The sequence below is a fragment of the Podarcis bocagei genome, assembly GCF_964188305.1.
Source record: "Podarcis bocagei genome assembly, chromosome: 5".
Classification (NCBI taxonomy): domain Eukaryota; kingdom Metazoa; phylum Chordata; class Lepidosauria; order Squamata; family Lacertidae; genus Podarcis; species Podarcis bocagei.
This window is the reverse complement of record NC_138129.1, coordinates 8785611-8809239: the sequence shown is the minus strand read 5'-3', so window position 1 is coordinate 8809239 and position 23629 is coordinate 8785611. Positions and strand designations below refer to the sequence as shown.

The following is a 23629-nucleotide window of genomic DNA, read 5'->3' as shown; positions in this document are numbered from 1 at the left end:
AAGGAATTATTCTCTATTGCTCTCCAAGCAGAGGTGGGCAACCCTTTTCTATGGAAGGCAGCGTTTCCTTAGGGTTTATATATTGGAGGTCACAGTGGGTAGTGCCAGAGCCCGTGATAGGCACAGCCTATCCAGAATAAAAATGTACCTCCTGCTTCAATTTTCCCCAAGGCTAACTCTAATTAGAATTCCCTGCGAAGGTCCACTCAGACCTAACCCCATTGAGTTTGACAGTTACATTCATAGCCTGCTTATGGGCTTCCTATTAGGCATCCGGTTGGCCACGGTTGGAACAGGAGGCTAGAGCAGATGGTCCCTTTGGTCTGATCCAGTACAGCTCTTCTTACATTCCTACAGCAGTAACTGCTTGACCTACTGTTCATGAATAAGTGCGGGCCAAGACCCTTTGGGATGATCCACGTCTCTTAAAACACTTAGCTGTCCGTGGTGCTGACTGGTTTACATTCTGTGGTTATAGAGAAGAGGTGTGAGACCTGCAGTTCTGGCCTCATTTTATGTACCCCCTGATGTCTCCTTAAGCTGCCCCGTTCTTCCACCCCATCAGAGATCCTTCCTGTTTGTTTGTTTGTTTGTTTGTTTGTTTGTTTCTTCCTTCTTTTTCCTGACTTTTAAACATGATTCTCCATCTTTCTACATAGTATTAGAACAGAGAGAGAGAGAGAGAGAGAGAGAGAGAGAGAGAGAGAGAGAGAGACCCCCCCTACTGTTTCACTCTCTTCTTGATTTGGTGAAAATAATGCTTGAGGCTCCACAAAGTGTACTAGTCTATAGGGTCTATAGGGTCTATAGAGTCTAAAAGGTGACCTCCATTCCACTCACTCAGGGTGTTGCAAATATCCTGGATTATCTGTTTCAACTAGACAGACTCATATTGCCTATGTATGTTTGGAAGCCAAGCCCTCTGTTCCAACTGTCTTGAAACACTACAGACTTATTAGGCCCAGTGCTCTTGGCCTCACAAAGAGAATTCTCTAGCCTTTATTGCCATTTTCTAACACAAACCTCTGGGAACTTAGCACGTTTCTCTGGCACACTGTCAGGACACATGTGAATATGGGATGCTGGAAGCTGAAAAGGAGTGACTGTCAGAACTTTTAAGCTCCAATTGCAGCACAGGGGGCTTATCCTCATGCCTACATGTGTGCATGTGTGTATGCGTCTACATAGATGCACATAAATGTTTGCATGTGTGTGTGTGAGAGAGAGAGAGTGGGTGACCTCATCTACACTCTTTGTTGCCTCCATCCATCACTGGCATGTGGCACTCAGAGGTTTAGCGATGAGGGAATGTGGGTCTTCAGCTGAAATAGTTTGTCTACCAATACTCTTGGCCAAGGATGATGAGCCTCAGGATGGGGACCAAATGCAGCTCTCCAGGCCTCTCTGTTTGGCCTTTCCATCACTGTTGCCCTTGTGGCTTTCTGGCAGGACCGGAGTTCAACAGCCCCCACTTGGTATTCAGAAGCATTCCTGCCTCAGCAGTGAAGGAAGAACATAGCCATCATCTAGTAGCCTCTGATAACCTTCTCCTCCATGAATGAACCCAATCTTCTTTCAAAGTCATCCAAGTTGGTGGCCATCACTACTTCTTGTGGGAGAAAATTCCACGCATTGTGGGAAGAAGTCGTTTCATTGGAAATCCATGTGTTCTAGTGTTAAGAGAGAGCGAAACTTTGCTCTGTCCACTTTTTTCACACCCAAGTGTAATTTGACACACCACTCTCACGTTCCCTCTCACTTGCCTTTTCTCTAAGCTAAAAGCAATTTTAAAATGTGTGGTTTGTATTCCTTTCCCCCATCTGAAGGAGGGAACTACAGGGTACTAGTATCTTGTCGCTTGTTCCCAGTCTTTGCCCTGATTAAATGAAAATGTCCCTACCTCTGGCAGTGAAAAAACCCCACACACCATTCTGCCTTCTTATGCTTGGAGAACGGGCATAGCTTAGTGGGTAGAACATCTGTTTTGCATACAGAAGGTCCCAGATTCAATCCCCAGCATCTCCCTGGATACCTGCTACCAGTCAGTGCAGACAACACTAAGTTAGATGGGCCCATGACTACGTATAAGTTTGCTTCCTTTATCCTTTGTTGTTTGGCCCCAAGAGTTTCTTGTTTAGGTTGACCTTAACGGTCAGGGTTAAACAAGTGAAAGTTGCATTTTAATTTGATAATGTTTTATTATTTCCCCCCCACTTGTTCTTGTTCTTGTTGGTGTTTACTTGCCTTTCAACCGAAAGCCCCAACATTATTGTACTCTGACTTGAGAAAGGATGGAATAAAATGGAAGGAAATAGTCCATACTTTTTTTCTTCTTCCTTTTTTTTTCTTTTGAAATTTACAGTAAAAGTTACACATTCAACAAAGGGAAAATAATAAAGTTTCCAATTGCTATATAATACAAGATAAAGTGTGTCCCATTCGATACAATACAAAAAATGTCTTAAAATTGTACGTCAGTACCAAAGGCATTATGAAATATTCTTTGGAGCAGGAACGAATGTGCAAGAAAGCCAAGGCAACAGAGCAAACGAAAGGAAGCAGATTAGCCGTCTTCGCTGTCAAAACGACGACTCCAGATTGGATGCTTGTTTGAGTGTGTGCGGTGAACAGCGTGCAATAGAAGAGGGCCGAGGGAACCCCCTTGGTGGGCAAACCTAATAGAACAGCAATTTTACTCTGCTCGGAAATCCATCACAATCCATAAAACATAGTCATTATATTACATCAACCACTGAGCCATCTCACCCGCATTGCCTAATCACGCAGAAGTAGTTGCCAATGTGTCAAATTCCTGATGTTGCTGGACTCCAACTCCCAGCCAACTTGGCCAATGGTCAAGGATGATGAGAGTTGTAGACCAGCAATATCTGGGGGTGCACCTTGTTGGATACCCCTGGTAGTAACGGATGGATGCCACCATGAAAAATGCACTCCAACAGCAATTAGTGTGTGGTACATCCTGTGCTCCACATGCAAAGGTTTCTGATCATAAGAGACTGGTGAAGAAGCTGTAAATGATGTTGCTATTCAGATAGCATAGGACCACTTGCCCTGGTCCAGCTACACTCGTCGGCAACCATGGATGTGTTAACAACTGCCGGCAGTATGTATACATACACAGCCCCATCCAATCAACAGATCAACAGACTCAACCGGCCAGTTCAATGCATTTTAATAACAGTGTAGATGCCCCCTGCCCTACCAGTGCATATTGGCACCTCATGTGAACAGCTGCATAGGCTGCTGTCTTGCTGTAGAAGGGTAATTTTCCCTAACGGTTTTAGGAGGACTAATATTCAAATGTCACCGTCAAGTGCTGAGAGTCGCCTCCAAATTCTCTAGAAACAAGGGTGGGTTTCAAAATATGTGTGAATGTTAGCACAGGAAGGGCAAGCAAACATCTCTTCCCCAAACAAATCAGCCCTGCAAAGCTTTTGCTGAATGGAAGTCTGTCCTAGGAAATAGGATAGGCGAGATCTCCTTGCTGTGTTCCCCTTGCAAGTTTCTTGAGGGCTCTTGGGTCCCCCCCCCCCCCGCTGCAACTCAGGTTTGTGACAGGCAATGGGCTTAGGCTGAGGGGAAGGGTTGTTAATCAGTAGTAGACCACATGCATGTAGAAGATCTAGGGTCAAACCCCTGGCATTTCCAGGAAGGGCTGGGAGAGTGTCTGGCCTGAAATCTTGGAGAGCTGCTGCCAGTCTTTGTCAACAGCACTGACCTAAGTAGACCTGTGGCCTGGCTTGGTATAAGGCTGGTCCCAATGCTTGCAGAACCTGTGGGCTTGACTTCCATCGGTGGAGTAATAAATGGGTTTCTCCTCCTCTCAGAATATGAGCTTCCACCTAAAGACTGAAGTGGCACATCCCAAACCACAGGTGTTACCACCTCAGTGACAACTCTGCCCATGTGTTTCTGCTGAGGTGTATATTAAGACTTACATACAGATGGTGGTACTGTATGCATAATTTGGCAGCTAATGCTGTATTGGCTTCAGACAGAAACCGCCAGGAAGTTATATGGCACAAACCCTCTGTTAAAGCTATCCAAGTTGGGGGTCATCTCTGCACCTCTTTATAGTCAGGGCAAAAAAATAATCCAAGGCTTCTCTCTCTCTTCCATTGGGGCTCACCCTTCGGCCAGAATGTGTGGGGAGACGGGGTATTTCTCATAAGAACATTTCAAGGGGGCTTTTGTAGGAATTGTCCATGGCCCTCTCCCCACACAGAGCTGTGAGCACATTCGCAAAGTTGTGCCTAGAGATTTCCATGAGCAGGAAAGCAAGCTGCCTCTCTTCCTAGAGTCTACACTTGTGGGCAATGCCTGTTCTGATTTCTCTTATGGCTTGTGTCCCTCCCTCTTCTCTTGCAGAACACCAGAGGGGAAATGCAGACAGATTCTTTCTCATACAATAATTCACAGCCTTGATGAGAAGCAAATGGTGCGTTCACAGAGACACATTATCGACAAGCAGGCTTCTTAACAGTCACTATTCCGCTTTCCTATCTATTTTCCTATACATTTCCCCCCCTTTAAACAGTCCCATTTTTGGCTTCCTGTTAAAAATATTGTTCCATAGGTAAATATAAGCATTCAGGTGCAGCATTCCTCATAACAACAAAGGGAGATATTTCTCTTTCTGTCCAGCTATGTGGCTGAGACACGCAACTGGCAAGTTATGTTTTAATACTGTATACATTATCTGATGGTATCTATGAAATAATTTAATCGCAGGCTTATGACATGTAACGGAGCACACTGGAGAAGATGCAATCTCTTTTGGAGAAAGACAACCTCTGATTCTGTTCCTAGAATCATTAAATCAGGAGGTACCTCAAAGATTGCCAGTGCAGGCAACACACTATATAGAATAGCAAAGTTAGAATAATTCCTTTACTAATTTAAATTCTTTTATTAACCCCCAGATCAATGCCTTGTTACTCTTTGCTGATCAGATCAGATATGTCTGCCTTCATTTAAGGTGCTGAACAATGTTATTGGCAATTGGGGCAGGTTTTGCAAGAGCTCAGTAGCCAGATTTCAAGGAAACGAGCTGAATTTTTACATAAGAATGAAATAAATCTGCTGCATCAGACAATCTAGTCCACTGTTCGCAACACTGGGCACCTGGATGGTTCTGGAAAGCCAACAAGCCAAGCATGAAGACAATAGCCCCTCTCTCTGTTCTGTTCTCCCCACCCAAAAAAACTTGGTATTCAGAGATGCTAAATGGAGCTTCAATTTAGCTATCCAGGGCCAACAAAACAGAGTTTGCATAATCTGTTTTAAATTCATCACCCCATCTTGTGGCATTTCCACGAGTTAAATATGCACCGTGGAAAGAAATACTCTCTTATGTCTCTCTCCTGAATCTACTGCTTCTCAACTTTATTGCTTGACTCTGGTTATAAGAGAGGGTGAAATATTTCTAAAAATAAGTAGGGGCATTGGTCAGCATCTACAAGAGAAAGAGGCCCTAAGCACAACACACAAATGAGTCAACAGAGGTCCTTATGCTCTCTAGTCACATGTCAATGAGGTGGCAACGTGTGATTTGTGAATGTTCATTGGAATGCGGGTTCTCATTGGAATGACATCTAAAAGTGGATCACATTCAAAACAACGGGGCTGCAGTCCAGAACAGCCCATGTTGCTTGTGCAAGAGAAACCATCTTTATGGCACCTCCCAGTGCTGAATGACAACCATTAAAAAAAAAAAAACATGGAGTTGAAATAGGGATAAATCAAAGGTACCTTACAGGATTCTTGTAAGGCTAACCACGGTAATCTATGCAAAGCACTTTGACCATTCCAAAGTGCTACATGCATGCTAACTACTACTACTACCATTTAGATATTAGATGTCTCAACTTATCCAACGGAGATTTATATTTAGACATTTTCTTTCACAATAAAAAATATGATGTGCTGCCATCACAGATGGTCAGTATATCAATATCGCCTGCCAAGCCTACTGAGATGGTGGATTTGCTTGCTAGCATTTGCATGTGAATATTATGTTGTGCAATCTTCTCTTGGCAAAATTTTGGGAGCGCGGAGCTATACACAAGGCATTGTTTCCTATGTGTCTTGCTTGGCATGCCTTTGTGGGCCAAAGCTGAATGCTAGCCTGAGAAGCACACACTCATATAAAATGAGTTTTCTAGGGTATTTCAGCAGTGGGGAGAGGCTATGAGTGGCATTATTTCAGAACTAAAAATATAAGCTTGGTTAATAAGCTATCAAAAGATTGTGTTTGTCTCCCTTTAGACTTACTATAAGGCACATAATATTGTGCCTATGGAGGGTCAACAACTAGACTGCAATGAATAAATACAGCGTATTTATATTCAGTATTAACTCTGCCCAAAAAACATCCTCCCAGAAACTCAGTTATCACAACCAGAAGATTCTAGGATGAAGGAGAAGACTTCTTATTTGACCCTCCTAACATTCTCATAATGAATATGTCTCAGGTTGGATTTCAACTGGAATGCCACCAACACCATCACCTTGCACTGTGCCTTTAATGCCATTATTCCTTATGTCAAAAATCCTTGGCAGTTGTAAATTTGCTTCCTCTCTTTCTCCTTTAAGGAAAGTTAACAAACAAACATTGATATTAAAAAAAAGTGGCTCAGGGAACGGGAACACTTGGGATGTGTTTGCACAGACAGGTTTTAGGTTCAGTTCACCATTAGAGGACCGAATAAAAATCTAGGCACCTGTTCCTGCAACCTGATGCATGCCATCACTTGCTATCAGAAGCGCCCCTGTACAGTTTGCATGAGACAAACAAGACTGTCCCTGTGCAAGGCAGATCAATGAGCACAAATCTGATAGGGCAGCATAGACAAATCAGTGGAAGGGGGGCATTTCCATTTCCGTATCATACTTTCCATTACAGATCACTGTAAACAAGCAAAGGGAGTTTAATAGGCAGCTAGAATGCGAGGCTGCTGTACTGGAAGCCTGAATCACAACTCTCATAACATCTTATGGCTGATGTCAATCTACTTGAACCCCAGTTCAACCTATGGTTTCATTGTGACTGAAAGGTATTTCTTTCAGTCGGTTGACTCATGTATACTTTCAATATGTGTTTATTCTTACAGTTTCCAAAACATTTTGTTCTCTCAATCATATTAGTTGCTGGCTTGTCTGTGTATATATGTATACACATTCCATACTGGTGCAATTTTTAAATAGTGATTACATTTCAATGCCTTAAACGAATAAATATTAGGGTAATGTTTGGGTTTGTGCTGATTTTTTCTTGCTTTATCTTGTGTATGGTTTGTGTTTATGCACAGTGCTTGGAAATGCTAATCAACAAATATTTAAAAGCCCCCCCCAGCGCATCAAGGGAGGTTTTTATAAGTAGAAAAATGTCTTCTTTTAAGGAAAATTACAAATTCTTTCGCTGACAGGTTATTTCTCCTTCTGTCTCACCAAAGAGTAACTACTGCTTCTTCTGAGATGGTGATTACTCGTGCATTATTTGATAGAGTTTTTATTCTTCAGAACTTCTGTTTTTTTTATTTGCGTGCACATTTATGCAGATTAAAGCTATGATTAATTGGCTAAGATTTCTCTAACTGAATGTAATTTTGCCTCCCAAAACACATGCCACAATAAATCTATTAATCTTTAAAATGTTCTAAGAGTCTCTTGGCTTTGTTGCAGCAGATTAACATAACTCTTTATCTGGGCTGTTCTCATTTGTACATTCACTACATCACTTCCTGTTTAGGGCGATCTCATGAAAATCCGCATCATAGGAAATATTAAAAAGCAGAACAAGGGCCTGCTTTCTCCTGGCTTTTTATGTTGTGAACCTTCTGGGCTACTAAACTGACTTTACTTGCTGGGTGGCAAGATCTGAAAATGTCTATGCTGACCAAGAGAGTATCAGAGCCGTCTTCACATATCACAGTTGGAAACTGCCAAACTCATCCGTGTTGCGATTTCATACTGTCATCTGAATCATGTATATTTGAGAGTGAAGGCTAGCAAAGAAAATGGGAACTGGGGTATCCCCCCACTGTTTCCCATAAAGTGGATTTTGAAATAGCTCAGACCATGCTGAATCTCTGGAAGACAAGTCTTGGGAGAAGCCCGCAATGTGAATCTGCTGTCAGCAGAAAGACAGCGCCCTTCTCTGAACAACACCAAACATTTTGATAAGGCCCCTGGAAATTCTCCCTCCTAGCTTTGCACATCTATTCTCCCTCCTAGCCTTTCCCTATTTGAACATTTCCAACTTTTAATATAATGGGTGGGAGTGGGGGGATTGCAGGAAATTTCAAGTGGCAACGGTCAAAAATGGATCTGGGTTGGAAGCTGAAAGGAAGTCCGTCAGGCAAAATCGAGGCAAGCAGCTCTGGACTTGGGACAAGGTTAGCAAAAGAGAGACATCCATCTGCGAGTGGATAGGCTAAAGAGAAGCAGATTTCGTCACAAGAAGTGGGGTGAATGCTAAAGCTTCCCTGCTGATTGCAAAGTGCAGAAGTCACAAACTTCTTTCAGCTATGGAGCCCAGCAGCCCTAGCTCAGTTTTAACCTCCCCCATAAAGTGAAGCCCCTCTCACAACTGGAGTCTTCTTGCTTTCGCAACTCCTGTGGGACTTCTGATCTCGGGAGTTGCCGCCACACCTTCTTATGAAATTTCACAGTGCTCCTTATCTGCACTGTGTTGGAGGGGTTGCAAGGCGTTATCTTCATGTTGTCCTGAAGTCTGCTTCTGCGAGGAAGACTTGCCTCTTTCCTTTTTTGAGCTCACAAACAGAGCCACTATGTCACCTAACATGAGGAGCAGCCACGCTAAACTTGAACAAGAGACCCTAGAAATGTGGCTATGAAATGTGCATGAGCTGGTGGGCGCATCATTATGGCCCTGTTCTTGCAAACTGACCTAGGACCTTTCTCGGCTTCAAAAACCCTTTCTCTACCACAGCACACGGACTGTCCTTCCAAGGAGGTGTGACCTCTCCTGCGTTAGAAAACAGTATTCCAAAGAGTGCAAAAACATCTAAACCTCTGAGCATGCAGATCAATAACTGTTTTGATGCTATCCTGCAGATGTAATTGTTGTTGTTTTAAAAAAAGGAAAGGATGAAAGCATCTCATGTGAAAGCAGTCTCACATCCCACACAGACTGCTGTCCTTTAAGCTCAAGCACTGAAGCTGTGGTCCTCTCTCCAATCCAATACCACAAGACAATTTTGTCACTGAAAATTTGTGTTTCTGCCATTTGGACACCAATAGTTCAATGTACGGCTCTTCCCAGCTAATTTCTCTGCAATCATAATTAAACCACCTTTCGTCAATGTACATTACAGCTCTGTTTCTCCCTCCCCCCAAGGCATAATTAGTGACACATTTCTTTTGTAACACTAGCATGTTTTTTGTGTGTGACCTGATAGCTCAGTGCCATTGCCTACTCTTAGTCAAAAAAAGAAGAAATTGTCTCACCAATTGCTCAACCACTGTCTTAGTGATGCGTGTGCCCTCTTAGCTTAAAAGATTACCAAGAGTCACGGCTACCTACCCTGGAGTAAGATCACAGTTTCACCTATCTAGTTTAGAAAGATGGTATGAAAGAAATCCAGACATTTCAAGATTATTCACTACAATGCCCCCTCTCGTTTTTTGGAGAGAGCAGGCGTAGCTTCTTCTCCCACCACCCCCGGACCAAGCTGTGGCAAAACACCCACAATTTCTGGGTTGCAGAACATTAGCTCCCAGTCTCCTGAAGATGTCCGGTATGTGGACAGCATCATTGCCCCATGCTCTTGAAGTTGTGTTCAGGTGGCTTTCTTTTCCTTCACTGCCTAGGAGCTGACCAGCCCATGTCACTGAAAGGTCCCTCGCCGGTTGCTGACCTCGGCGGAGGCCCACAGGGTGTGCAGAGGTCAGAATCCGTATCTGACTCCCCTTCTGCTATGTAAGGTCTGATTTTGGCCACAGCGGTGTAGCAACCGTTGTTAAGGACGTCCAAATTTTCTTTGGACTGTGAGATACTGAACCCACTGAAGGAACGCTCCAGTTCCTCGTGGTCCACTGATGGGATAGAAATAGAGGTGTCGCTGTCCCTCAGAGCACTCTCTGGGTGCTTAGCTGTAATGTCTTCGTTCTTTGCGTACTCAGCGCTGGCCCTGTTCCCACCACCGTAGGCAGAGAAGGAGCGCTCGTGAGAAGGTGGAGGTGGGATTCTCACCAAAGAACCAGCATCGCCAACCGGGGAGGTCCCGTGGCTTTGCCGTTGATATGTCTGCCAAGAAGTGGAAGGGGGGCATGAGTTGTTTGGCACCGTTGTGGCAGGAGGTGCAGAGAAATTTTTCTGTCCCATCGAACTCGTGGAGCGAATGATCTTGATGATGCAACCGTTTTTGTCGATGTGCTCCCTGCTGTCTTCTGGGCTGTGGTAGGGCGGTGCTGGGTCAGGTTCCTTCGGCCCAAAGTAGGCTTCTGTTTCGTTTGGTGGGATCCCCATCCGTTGCATGTAGATGTTGACCAGGAAGTCCAGCTTCTTCTCCATGGACTGGACCTGGAAAATGCCACACAGGACCCAATGCATGGGCACCCACAACATTTTAGACCCAAGCAACTTTGGATTCACTCCAAACTTCATCTTTAAAATGTTATTTTGCAGGCAAGTCATCCCCTGATCCATGAAAAAAAACACACCAAATTCTCTTACAAATGTATAGCCAACTGCACCCCAAGGAGACAATAAATTCTGCAACCAAACCAATGCCAAGACCACAAATATGTATACCAGGTGGGGGGAACATTTGACCATCCAGATGTTGCTGGGCTGAAACTCTAGTCATGCTCAGCCACTGACCATGCTTGATGAGGCAGGTGGGAGTTGTAGATCAGCAACATCTTGACAGCTAAAGGTTTCCCACACTCAATGTATATGCTTCCTTATCGTGCCTCTTTGGCTTAAGCCTTCCATCTGCATCTTGGCTCATACATGGTAACAGCATTTGCTTAGATTCACCCTTGGGTAATAAGTTTTTTATCTTTTTTCTTCCTTTGATGGGCATTCATCATGACATATATACCAAAGGAAGAGGGAGGTGAGAACCAGATGGAGAAATAAGACAGAGAGGCTCCCTCTCTATTAGATCAATTGCCATTTAGCTCCTCCCTTCCCAGAGCTGCCTTCATCAGAGGCCAGTCTACTCGGCTTCTTCAGAGGGAGAGGTGACACAGTGAGGCTTGCTTGCTTGCTTGCTTCCTCCACCCCCTCCACCCTTTCTCCACAAATTCACATTAATGAATTTTTTAAATATTATTTACAAATTTTCAACATACCTGTTTTTCCACCTTTCCAAGTCTGCCCATCATACTTGGATCTTCAGGAGGCTCCCCTTCACCTGGGCCTTTGGTTCGGTCCTTATCTGTCATTGACGGACCTCTCCCAACAATCTGGTCAACTCTACCAGGAGCACAAACCCCACCCCCAGAAAAAGCCATGAAGTTAGTAAGCTACAATCAAGGATCTAGAACTCTGCTCTATTCTGACTCCTCTGTAGGGCAAAGGAAATGCATTCCCCTTAACTGATAAGTATCACACAACTGTTTGCCTAAATAGAGGGATATAAATATAAACTTGGACACAAAAACATATCTCTATTTCTGTACGTGACATATATATTGGTTCAAAACATGTGGCTCCACTTCTAATCCGGCATATTATGCATAGTAAACTTGCCCTTTGAGATGAATTTGGTGTCAAGCCTGTTAATTACCAAATAAATTAGGATGTTTTGGGGCAGTTGCTTGTGGATAGATTTTGCCTACATATTTAATCTGAACATTATTTCTGTTCTTCTCTGCCTAAAAATTTCTGAAGAGTCCTGCAGCACTTATTCATGTTAAAAGGTATCGGTTTGAAGGTTCAAATTTTACAAAATTTTACAAAGTTTACAAAATTACAGGTTTCCAAAAATTGTCACCGACATAATAAATTAAGGTTTCCAGTTTGCAAGATCTGAACTCTCCATTGCACCATAATTTGGTTCTGGATTTCATGAGACTTTTTGAGTTTCAAAATCTCTGAATCCAGATTACATTCTCAAAAGCTGATACTTGTTTCAGCTGTCCTTGAGATGTGGGCAGCTGCCTATGCCCAAATTGTAATTTTTTTGTTTGTTTGCTTGTTTCCGGATTGAGTAAATAATAATAATAATAATGATTTCCTGACCTCAGAGGTGAACTTTGCAGACAATGGACTTGTTGTCTTGGATAGTAGCCATTAACTTTCTCAAACCCAAGAGTTCTCTAACATTAATCTACAACATGGAGCTCATTTTTAATTGCCCCATATCCATATCTCTTCCTGAGCAATAGCTGTGGTGGCTGGGGCTGATGGAAGTTGTAGTCCAACAACCAAAACAACGGACCATATATTTCTAATTCTTGGCATTGATCAAATGGAAGCATGGCTTAACGCAGACAGCTCTGTTTCCTAATATATTTTAAAATACAGCAGTTCTGAGTAAAGATTGTGTCAGCCCCACCTAATATAGTAGGTCACAGACTTCATTCTACCCCAGAATATGGTCATTTACATTAAGCAGGCATTGCATTGCTTTTTATATTTAATAAAAAGCCTATCCATACATGTGGTTTTATTATGTACATTTGTGTTTTTAAAATGTGATATATATATAAGAGACATTTATTATGTCTACTGTTTTCACTCTGTTTTTCCTGCTATTTTTAAATTAGTGTCTCATGCTATTTTGCATAAACTGTTTAGAGTTTTTATTATTATCATTATCATTATTATGTGGTGTGTATATTTTGCTGAATAAATAAAGCATGAACCATTAATTAATCCTGGCCAACTTTACCCTTGCATAATATGCCAGAAGTGTGCAGGTGACAGAGAGAAGAAAACAAGAGCAGAAAAACAGGTACGTTAAATTTGTCTGGAACCAAGTTGGTTTTCAGAAAAGGAACTAAAACAAGGCTTCTTATGCAGTTCTGCAGTGTGGGCAACAGTTCCATGCACAAAGAGATGAATGAGAGTTATGAGTTCAAATGCAGACAGGGGAAGGGGAAGGGGGGGTTAAGAAGAAAAAGATAGTAAAGCACTTTGCAAAATTAAAAGGTGCTCTCTCGGTTACACGTCATGAAAACCAAGGAAAGGGGCAAAACACAAGGCCATTTTCAACCATACAGCCAACCAAGATGCTAGAGAAAGGGTTAGAGTTGTATTTGTACCTGTTTTAGGGTGTTTAGAATGTGAAGACTGGAAACCAGGAATGAGGAACCTTTGTGGCCTGGTGGGCCAGATCTCCCCACACTCCACGGGCCAACTGTGACAAGTGGATGGACTGCTTACCTGTCAATCATCTGACATCACAATGACATCAGGCGGCTGATAGGTAGGTGGCCCTGCCCACCTGTCGGCTGACCCACAGGGCTGAGGGGACAGAGATGCTTCACCAAGGAATGCACTCATGAAGCAGCCCCCAGCAGGGTTCAATCCTGCTCCCTGCAGGGGTCTGCACCACCAGGGAACACCCTGGTGAAGCAGGATTGAACCCCACCCATCGGTTAATGTCACTCAGTGTGTGATGTCAGCTGATTGAGTGGCATGTTCCCCAGAGTGGCTGGGGAAACCCAGACAGATGGGTGGGGTATAAAGAATAAATTTATTATTTATGATTATTGACAGATGGGAGCCATTTGGGGAAATGGTCTCATGGGCCCAAGTAGACCCCATGACGAGCCAAAATTGGCCCATGGGCCAAATGTTCCCCACCTGTTAGGAGTCCAGGTTCCAGGCTTGATAACACAGTAAGCGTAGGTAATTAAAAAGGAGGATTTATTGCAAAAACAGCTCCAGACAGCTCTAACAAAGCTTCTGGCATCATTACTCAAGATGACCCTTCTGAAGATTCCTTCCGGTGTCTATAGAATATATTAAACTTTCACACCTTACGTCTCTTGTTTTGCTTCCTGTCTAGCAGCCCTCCCATTCGCCGACTCCTCGGACTTATTGGATCATCTCCATCCTCCTCCTTTTCCGAGAGACTCTCTCTGTGTCTGTTTGCTCCTGTCTGAGCTCCCTGAGAGCTTTGGCTGTGTTCCTGCCTGCTCTCAACTACTGCCTTATCAGCCGGCCCATCAAGGTCAGGAAGAGCCAAAGTCTGAGGCTGCTAGCTCTCCCCTGCCTAACATCTAAGCCTCTCTGTTCCTGGCTGCTTTCTGCTGTTGGCTGCAAACCTTTGCTTGGAGCTGGCTCATTCCTGACACCACCCCTGCTGTAAATAATCACAAGGGAATTCACCAGTTTGCACAACTCACTGGGCTTCTGTGTTTTTTTCAGAGCTGTGTGCCTCCCCACCCTTCCCCATGCATATGAGTTGGGTGCTCAGTGCTGACACACAAAAGCTCTTTTCTTTTTTTGAGTGAGAGGAATGACACAAGTGGAGCCTCTGCGCAATCAACCATCAAAATGAGGAGCACAACATAGTGTAATGGGCAGGGCATCGTCTTCCACCAAAAGGAAGTTGAATGGATTTGGGCACTGAAAATTCTTCATATATACAGTGGGTGTTGCGAATTATAAAGCAACACATAAGTGAATGCTGACAAGACCAATGTAAGAGCGCGTTCCATTTTTTTTGATGTTCACCACACAGGCGTTGTGCACATTCCCTTGTAAAAGTCAATAGTTGCTACATTTTGTGGGTCAACAGGAACATATCCTTTCAAAAAAGTTCTGGTCAGCAGGTCATGAGTTATGTTCTTTTGTAAGAAACCATACATCTAGCATTCTTTCGCCGATAAAGCAGGAAAACCCAATAAATGCATCTAAGAGGTAGGAAGATGAAGATCATGAGTGTGGAGTCTAAATGGAACACCCCTATCTAATGGCATTTATTTAGATACAAACACAGCATGAACAGAACCATAAATCAATTATGAATTGTGATTTATTCGCATCAAAGCCAATGTGTGATCTTGTGCCTATATACATTGACCTTTCAGTATGTGATCAGGTATCCCCACATCAATGAAGTGGATTATTTTGGGTGGTGGGATTAAGAATGCATCTCTGTTACTCAAAGAACAGAAATGGAGAGTGACCACCTTCTCTGCTCCCCTCTGGAAGCTGCACAATTGGTTCAAAGCAAGAGCTTCAAGCTCCAGTCTAAGGGAACATTCACACATTACAGTGGTACCTTGGTTCTCAAACGCCTTGGTACTTAAACAACTTGGAACCCAAACACTGCAAACCCGGAAGTAAGTGTTCTGGTTTGTGAACTTTTTTTGGAAGCCGAACGTGCTCCAATTTTAGTGTTACGTTTCTGATTTGAGTGCCACACTTCCGTTTTGGGTGTTACTCCGAGGTCTGTCGGTTTTTGCTATTTATCTTGCGGTTTTGTTTATGCTGCTCTTTTTGTTTTGTTTTCCTGACTGTGTGGAACCCAGTTCAGCTACTGATTGATTGATTGATTGATTGATTGTGTGACTGCAGTACTTCGTTTATTGCTTTCATGTTATGGATCAATGGTCTCATTAGATAGTAAAAGTCATGTTAAATTGCTGTTTTAGGGGTTGTTTTTAAAAGTCTGGAACAAATTAATCCATTTTGCATTACTTTCTATGGGAAAGCAAGCCTTGGTTTTGGAACGCTTTGGTTTTGGAACGGACTTCCGGAACGGATTAAGTTTGAGAACCAAGGTACCATTGTATAGTACTCTTCCAACAAAAATGTCTCATGAGCACACCTAAAAACAGAATGTGTGAATGCAACGAACATATATTTGCAAACGTGTAAAGACGAGGACCCTCATCAGGGAGCCAGGATTAATGGTAAGCTCCCTGCTGAACTGCACTAGATAGAATACTGGGTTTGTCACTGTGTCTTGATGGTGAAATGTCCCTAAGAAAAGTGTAGAGCCTTGCTCCCAAGCGTGATATCAAAATGAATGGAAGGAGACGCCATCTGCACAACAGGAGTTATAAACTGCTGCTCTGTCCCAGCTTCTGCCAACCTAGCAGTTCGAAAGCACACCAGTGCAAGTAGATAAATAGGTACTGCTGCGTCAGGAAGGTAAATGGCAATTCCATGCGCTCTGGCTTCCGTCACCGTGTTCCATTGCGCCAGAAATATGCGCCACACCCCATAGTCACCTTTGACTGGACTTAACTGTCCAGGGGTCATTTTTTACCTTTATAAACTCTACCAATACTCTATGGATGTTACAATTTCTACTTGTGTATATGAGGTGAAAAGAACTCTTCTAGATCAGACTAATGGCCCATCTAACCAAGAATTCTGTCCTCCAAAGTGGCCAACCAGGTGGTTGTGGGATGATCACAAGCAAAGCATGGAAACAGCAGCCCCCTTTCCCACTGATGCTCCCAGCAGCTGGTACCCAGAGGTATATTACTTTTAAACCTGAAGTCTGAGTGATGTCCCCCTCTGAGATGGGGTGAAAAGACCAGTACAGTGGTACCTTGGGTTAAGTACCGTATTTTTCGCCCTATAGGATGCACTTTTCCCCCTCCAAAAATGAAGGGGAAATGTGTGTGCGTCCTATGGGGCGAATGCAGGCTTTTGCTGAAGCCTGGAGAGCGAGAGGGGTCAGTGCAGAGACCTGCCTGCATCCCGAAGCCTGGGGCGTGCTGTGCAGCGTGCCCCGGGCTTCGGGCAGCTCTCTGCAAGCCTGGGGAGACCGGCGAGACTTCCTGCCGGGCTCCCTAGGCTTGCGGATAGCAGCCTGTTCTGGGGGCTGGGGTCGGGGGAAGCTCGGGCTTCCCCCGCCCCTGCCCCGCGCCTGGGGGGGGGGGAATAAAAAAAATTCTTTATTCCCCCCCTAAAAAAAACACTAGGTGCGCCCTATGGGCCGGTGCGCCCTATGGGACGAAAAATACGGTACTTAATTCATTCCGGAGGTCCGTACTTAACCTGAAACTGTTCTTAACCTGAAGCACCACTTTAGCTTAATGGGGCCTCCCGCTGCGCCGCTGCTGCACGGTTTCTGTTCTTATCCTGAAGCAAAGTTCTTAACCTGAAGCACTATTTCTAGGTTAGCGGAGTGTGTAACCTGAAGCGTATGTAACCCGAGGTACCACTGTAGTTTCGGTCCAAAGAATATCAGCACCTTCAGTTGGTGCTAAACCTGCGTTCTGTTAATTAAAGTTTTTGATTTCTGCACACCTTAGCTGCACCTATCCAAATAGTGATATAGATTGAAAGATCGATCAATATGTGTTACTTCTAAAGAGCCACTTGCAACTCAGAGACAATACGGAGAAAGGTATCTCATTGCACACTGCTAACTTGGGATGGAAAAATACTTCACTCCATGTTAATCGTTTGCAACAGTGACTCTCCTTCTTTGAAACGATGCGGAATGAAATAATATATATATATGTATATATAAATTCTCGGCTCAGCCAGGGTGCAGGTTTCTCTCATGCTTCATTTTGTTCCATGCTTATGGAAACATGCAAATAGACGGGTTCGTAGGTTCATCCTCTGGCCAAAAGCAGATAGCGCAAAGGTCAAGGCTACTCAAATGAGGCACAAAAAGAGAAAGAGAGAGAGAGAAAAAGAGATGAATTTTTAGAATGAAGGTATATTTTTTTAAAAAAATTGCCTTCTGAGCACAATCCAGGCACTGGAGCCAACCCTTTTCATCCATGTCACATGACTGGCTACTTACCCTCAGACTGGTTTGAAATATTTGTTAGGTTATCCGTGGCAACATGATTGTTTGTAATGGGACAAATCCCCATGTTGCATGAAAAACCACCAGTCCGGACACACCTTAATAACTGAACTACACATTCAGAAATACCATGCATGTGGTTATGCCCGCCTGGAACGGTTACTTCTTTTCTTTTCTTTTTTTTTGCCAGAGTTGCGCATACTCTAGTTACCTCCCGCTTGGACTACTGCAATGCGCTCTACGTGGGGCTACCTTTGAAGGTGACCCGGAAGCTGCAACTAATCCAGAATGTGGCAGCTAGACTGGTGACTGGGAGTGGCCACCGAGAACATATACTGTAGCACCAGTCCTGAAAGATCTTCATTGGCTCCTAGTACGTTTCCGAGCACAATTCAAAGTGTTGGTGCTGTCCTTTAAAGCCCTAAACGGCCTCGGTCCTGTGTACCTGAAGGAGCGTCTCCACTCCCATCATCCAGCCCGGACACTGAGATCCAGTGCCAAGGGCCTCCCTCGCTGCGAGAAGTGAGGTTACAGGGAACCAGGCAGAGGGCCTTCTCAGTAGTGGCACCCGCCCTGTGGAACGCCCTCCCAACAGATGTCAAGGCAATAAACAACTATTTTACTTTTCAAAGACAACTGAAGGTGGCCCTGTTTAGGGATGTTTTTAATGTCTGATGCTGTATTGTTTTTAATATTCACTTGGAAGCTGCCCAGAGTGGCTGGGGAAACCCAGCCAGATGGGCGAGGTATAAATAATAAATTATTATAAGTATTAATTTATTATTTCAGAATGGGGGAGGCTGTGCTGATAGCCCCTCATAAAATAAAATCCCTGCATGGGGAATGCTTGCACATTACGAAGAGGGATACACTGGAACTATTCTTCATAGTCTCTGTTTATCAGCAGACTTATTCCACACAACCACAGTTTTATGCTCACAACAAATAGATGGACAAATTGAGGGAGAGTGACCGTCTCAGTGTTGCCCAGTGAGCTAGGTGGGAATTTGAACTCAGGTCTCCTCAATCCTAGTCCAGTGCTCTGCTAGCTTTCCCTGGTAAACAAATAATTAAGCACCAAATTATGTGATTCTCTTCTAAAGCCTGAAGTAGTACTGCGCCAGGAGGACTGTGCCATGTGACTTTTCTGAAAGTGAAGTTCAACTCTCCAGTTCTCTTAATCCCTCTTGGTCCAAAGACCAGCGGCATACCTTTCTGAATTTTAGTGACAATAAATGAGATCATGAAATGTGGTTCTTCCTTCTGAACCCTAGAATTAGCATGCACTGTCAAAATAAATTTGACCTGTTTCGTGATCCGTAGTAGGCAGCTCAAATATATATAGCGCCACTTTCCTTCTTCACATTTTTAAAATGATGGTTTGGTGCACATACACCTTTCTAGTTCTAAGTAAAAAATGTCCCTGTCTTCAAACAACAACCAATAGATTCTTGAGGGACGCCTTTATTACAATAGGATTTCTCCAAGTAGGAACTGGATTGTGGCCAGTATTACCACCAGATTGCAAATCTGTCTAACCTACTCACATTCTAATCCTTCAAAGGATTTATTTAGGGGCACATGACAGCTCATGTGACCCCACTAGGATCTTTGTTTTTGCTACTTAGAATGGGAGGCCTCAGACAGTCACCCATCACTTGGGTATCCAAATTCGATTTTCAGACCACCCTCCCATTTCAAAAAGAACTTGGTATGTGGCCAGGGAAAGCGAGTGCGGTGCTTGTTTTGAGAAACACAAATCCAAGCTCCCTTGGCCAAATATAACATAATTCCTTGGATGCTGGACAATGGCAGCAAGCCAGAGAGATAAACAATGGGAGTGTGTCCAACTGGGTGTGAATGAATACCTTGTAATCCATTTTCTTTTCAACAGCAGCCTACAGAGGACACAAATGAGCCTTGGAAGCCATGACTTGGCTACCAACAATTTACAAATTGACATGGAATGCAATCTCTTCTCCAAAAACCTAGCAGAGTTAAGCTAACTGTAGTCACTCAGGACTTTGGATTCACTATTTTAAACTAATCAGTTAACCAAGTGACAAACAGGTTGGCTAGTGAAAGAATCTCTTAAGGCCTGGTATACACAAACAGTATATACCACAGAGCGGATCACTCATATGCCCTAACTCACTGCATGGGCCCAGTGGATTTCATACTGCAGCACCACAAGCATACAGTGGTACCTCTAGATACGAACGGGATCCGTTCCGGAGCCCCGTTCACATCTAGAAGCAAATGTAACTAGCGATGGCACATCTGCGCACGTCGCTTTTTGTCGCTTCTGCGCATGCGTGTGACGTCATTTTGAGCGTCTGCGCATGCGCAAGTGACAAAACCCAGAAGTAGCGCGCTCCATTACTTCCGGGTTGCCGCGGAGCACAACTCGAACACGCTCAACTCGAAGCGTATTCAACCCAAGGTATGACTGTATTTTGTTGTTGGCACGCCATGGTAAACAACTGGCCGGAAACTTGTGTTCATGTATGTTGTTTTACACTGGTGGGACCTGCTTAGCCTCTGAAACGATCCTGTTTCACAATGGAGTTCTCTCACTGAGCTCAGATGCTGAGTTAACATATCATCTCAGGTAAGTGGTACCTGATAGCAAATGTCATGGGATGTGAATTCAGCTGGTGTGGGGGCCTGGATTGTATCACTCTTCAAAAATCCCATAGTACTATCTACAGTTTAGGGATGCTGAGTTTAGGAATGCTGGTATACTACTGATGGGGTCAGTGATCTGGCTCCTCCTGGCACTGTGACATTCAATCCCTAACCGTTTTGGATCTCTCTGGTACGGAGCCAAGCTAAAGCCATGGCTGTGAGATACAAGATGCTCCTTGGTATTAGAAGTCCATTCTACCATAACTCAGAGCAGGGGTTTTAGTGTGGCTGCCCATTCTATGAAGCAGCATTCGTGTGTCGACAAGCAACTGAAGACATTTTTGTTCCAAGCTGAACAGGTCTCTACAATGGGAGTCTACTCTGTATTTCAAATTCATCTGCTGCTGTTTTGGTGTGTTATTCTCAACTGTTTTTAGCGCATTCTGCACATCACCTTGAGACGTGTATGGAAGGTGATTGAACGATTAACTAATTCATAATGAAACAGCAGTCTACATTGATGTAATTACAGTTTACAAGTTCTTGGTTGCACTAGATATAATTACTGTGTTTAAGGCTCTTGAAGCCTTCTTTAAGCCGCAGTTAAATGTTATTAACTAGAAATAAGTGAGAATAAACCAGGGGGTAATTGTAGCCTCTCTCTAGTACGATGCATTTAAGATTTTTTATATATATTCAGGGAACCTTTTCCATATTGACTTGACTGCCCACATACCCCTGTGTGTCTGCCATGAGAATGTTGGGTTATGTTGCATGGGCCAGCATCATTAGAACCACTGTTATTACTCCATGCGCGATGAAACCCCATTCAACACTCCCCCTGCAATTCCAGATGAATGCATGCTGTGAGCAAGCTCTCGTTCAGGGAAGCTTCTCTGCCATTAATAACCTTTTCAGGGTAAAACCTCAGATAAGCTTCTAGAGTTTATTGGGAAAGCAATGTTCTACCATATTGTGCAGGAAGAATGTTGCAATCCAAAGAAACGTTGTGATTGGCATTATCCACAGGGCAATGCGCAACGTGGTTTCTCATCTCATCTATCGTAGAAGACACTTTGGGGCACATGGGAATTATTGAGTTTTCCCCTGTTCACCGAAGAGGATGGGTCCAATATGGAGATCTGGATCTCAGCCTGTGCATAAGACTTGAGCCACTAGTTAAAAACCTTCTACAAGTATTTTGGCATCATTGCAAGCCTATCTGGGCAATTTCTCTCCATTAGAAGTTAACGGCTCTCCTTGTTCTAAAGGAAACTGAAATTGCTGCAACACAAATGCCATGGCTTTTACCATCCCAAGCCTAAAAGCTGAGGGAGCCTCGAATGGTTCCATCAAAGGAAAATGATGGAAAATGATGATGATCAGAGAAGTGTCCTTTGGCCATTTCCGGGTTTGCACTGCTGTGAAGGCCCACCTTTGGTGTCTCTAAAAGTAAAAGTAAATTAAGCACATCCAGGAGAGCAAGCCATTCGGTGCAATATGCGTCAGCAGCACGTGACAAATGCCGTCATTTAACGTGGCAGGAAAAGGGGTTGACAGGAAGCAAATGAATCAGGAAAAAGAGGCATTTTGGCAAGTCCTAACCTAGGCGAGTATTGGGGTGATCCTTTGGTTGAATACTTCTTATGCCGGGGAGTTGAAGGGGGCGGGGGACCCACAATCATATCTATCCTGGCGAAAATAAATGAGAAGAAAAAAGACACCAGCAAAACGCATAATGAAGCAACATGTCGGAGGAAAACTTGGTTGGAAAAGTTGCAGAGACAGGAAGAACAACTTAAAAGGAAATCAAAGGGAAAGAGAAGAAAGTTGAAAAAATTATAATCTGCTCAGAACAGAAGGCAGTAATCATACAACTTGATCGTCTGGGAGCACACCAAATTCCGACATTTAATTGAAAGACTTGCAGAATTTCCAGCAACAATGGAATAGCCCTTCTTGTGTCGGAAAAGGGAAGCTGCTCCGCAATGGAAAGGCAGCACATGCTACACAAGCTTGGAACGATTATGACAATATTCCATTGGAAATGTAGACTTCTCACCTGTCACATTACATGGAACACATTCTCAGCTGGTTTGAGAAAACAAGCTTTGAAGGAGGCAAACACACACCCACGGATGGGATGGGGCGAGAGACAGAAACAAGGCGTAGGGAAAATAATAATGTTACAACTTATGGCACACACCTCACAAGAGCAACAACAAGTATCATGAGTGGTGAAGGAGGAAGTTGATAGGAGCAAAAACCCTCCCACCCCACCCCCATCCCAAAAAAAACACCCGCCAAAAAGACTGGGACAGTGCCCTTTGACAGATGAAATGTTCGTTTTAAGACAATTCTAAACACCTCAAGTTCAAATGACACTTTACATGGAGTACAGAGTTTCTCTCTATCACATATATTAAAATTCAGAATCGGGTAGGGGCAAGTTGCGAACCTGAGCCGAAGAAGCACAGAAAGAAGGTGCTGGACCCTTCCAGGAATTTTTCAGCTCAAAATTGCTTTCCATACAATGCTTTTATTTATTTATTTTTTAAAAAAAGATTAAAAAATTATTTAATAACATTTTGAAAAATGAGCAATTAGGGTTTGTTTGTTTGCTTGCTTGCTTGTTTGTTTGTTTAAAAAAAATTAAAAATCACCCATGGGGGGAAAAGATAAAGGACCCCCAGTTCTTTTCCCTGTGGGTAAAAAAGCAGGTGATGTTAAGCTTATAAAAAACAAAATGAAGAAGGGTGAAGTATTTCCTACAGCCTTTCTCCAGTCAGGATGACAACCCACCTGGGTTCATGTTGGTTTCAAAATGAAACAAAAAAACAGGCCAAACTGTAAAGTACCGTTTGACACTCTGCTAAACTTTAACCTCAGCTACATCGAGAGGAAACAGATAACCGTTTCTCCAGGGGACAACTTACCACAATTGAATATCATCCTGCCAAGATGGAAGGGGAATTTTGCCCCCTCTCCTGCTTCCCCCCGTATTTCAGAAATGTAGCAAATGTCCTCCCTGTTGACCGGGACGAAACAAACAACTGGTCTCCCAGCTTGTTTGCCTGGTAAACCATGGCGGTTCACATGGTATGTTGGGTTTGTTTAAACGCTGGTCCTCTAGCTCCTATTGGACTCCAACTCCCATCAGCCCCAGCCATCATGGTCAAGAGTCAGGGATGATAAGAGCTGTAGTTCAGGAACATAGTTGTATTTGCACAATGAACAATGCGTTTCTCTAGTTCTTTTGGGTTCGGTTTTAG

At 43.6% G+C, this 23629-nt stretch overlaps 1 protein-coding gene across 4 annotated transcripts in view; it reads right to left on the bottom strand.

Annotated features, from left to right (window-relative positions):
* Positions 1 to 5730: 5730 nt before the first annotated feature.
* Positions 5731 to 23629, bottom strand: part of KCNQ2 (potassium voltage-gated channel subfamily Q member 2) — a 141026-nt gene continuing 123127 nt past the window's right edge. For 2 of the 4 annotated variants that reach the window (XM_081196198.1, XM_081196199.1), the window contains 3 exons: positions 21963 to 22049; positions 11344 to 11467; positions 5731 to 10567 (listed from right to left, as the gene is read on the bottom strand). In XM_081196198.1, coding sequence (XP_081052324.1) covers positions 9845 to 10567; positions 11344 to 11467; positions 21963 to 22049 — 934 coding nt within the window. In that variant the 3' untranslated portion in view covers positions 5731 to 9844. The remainder of the gene's footprint in view (positions 10568 to 11343; positions 11468 to 21962; positions 22050 to 23629) is intronic. The other 2 variants (XM_081196200.1, XM_081196201.1) reach the window with 1 other exon arrangement.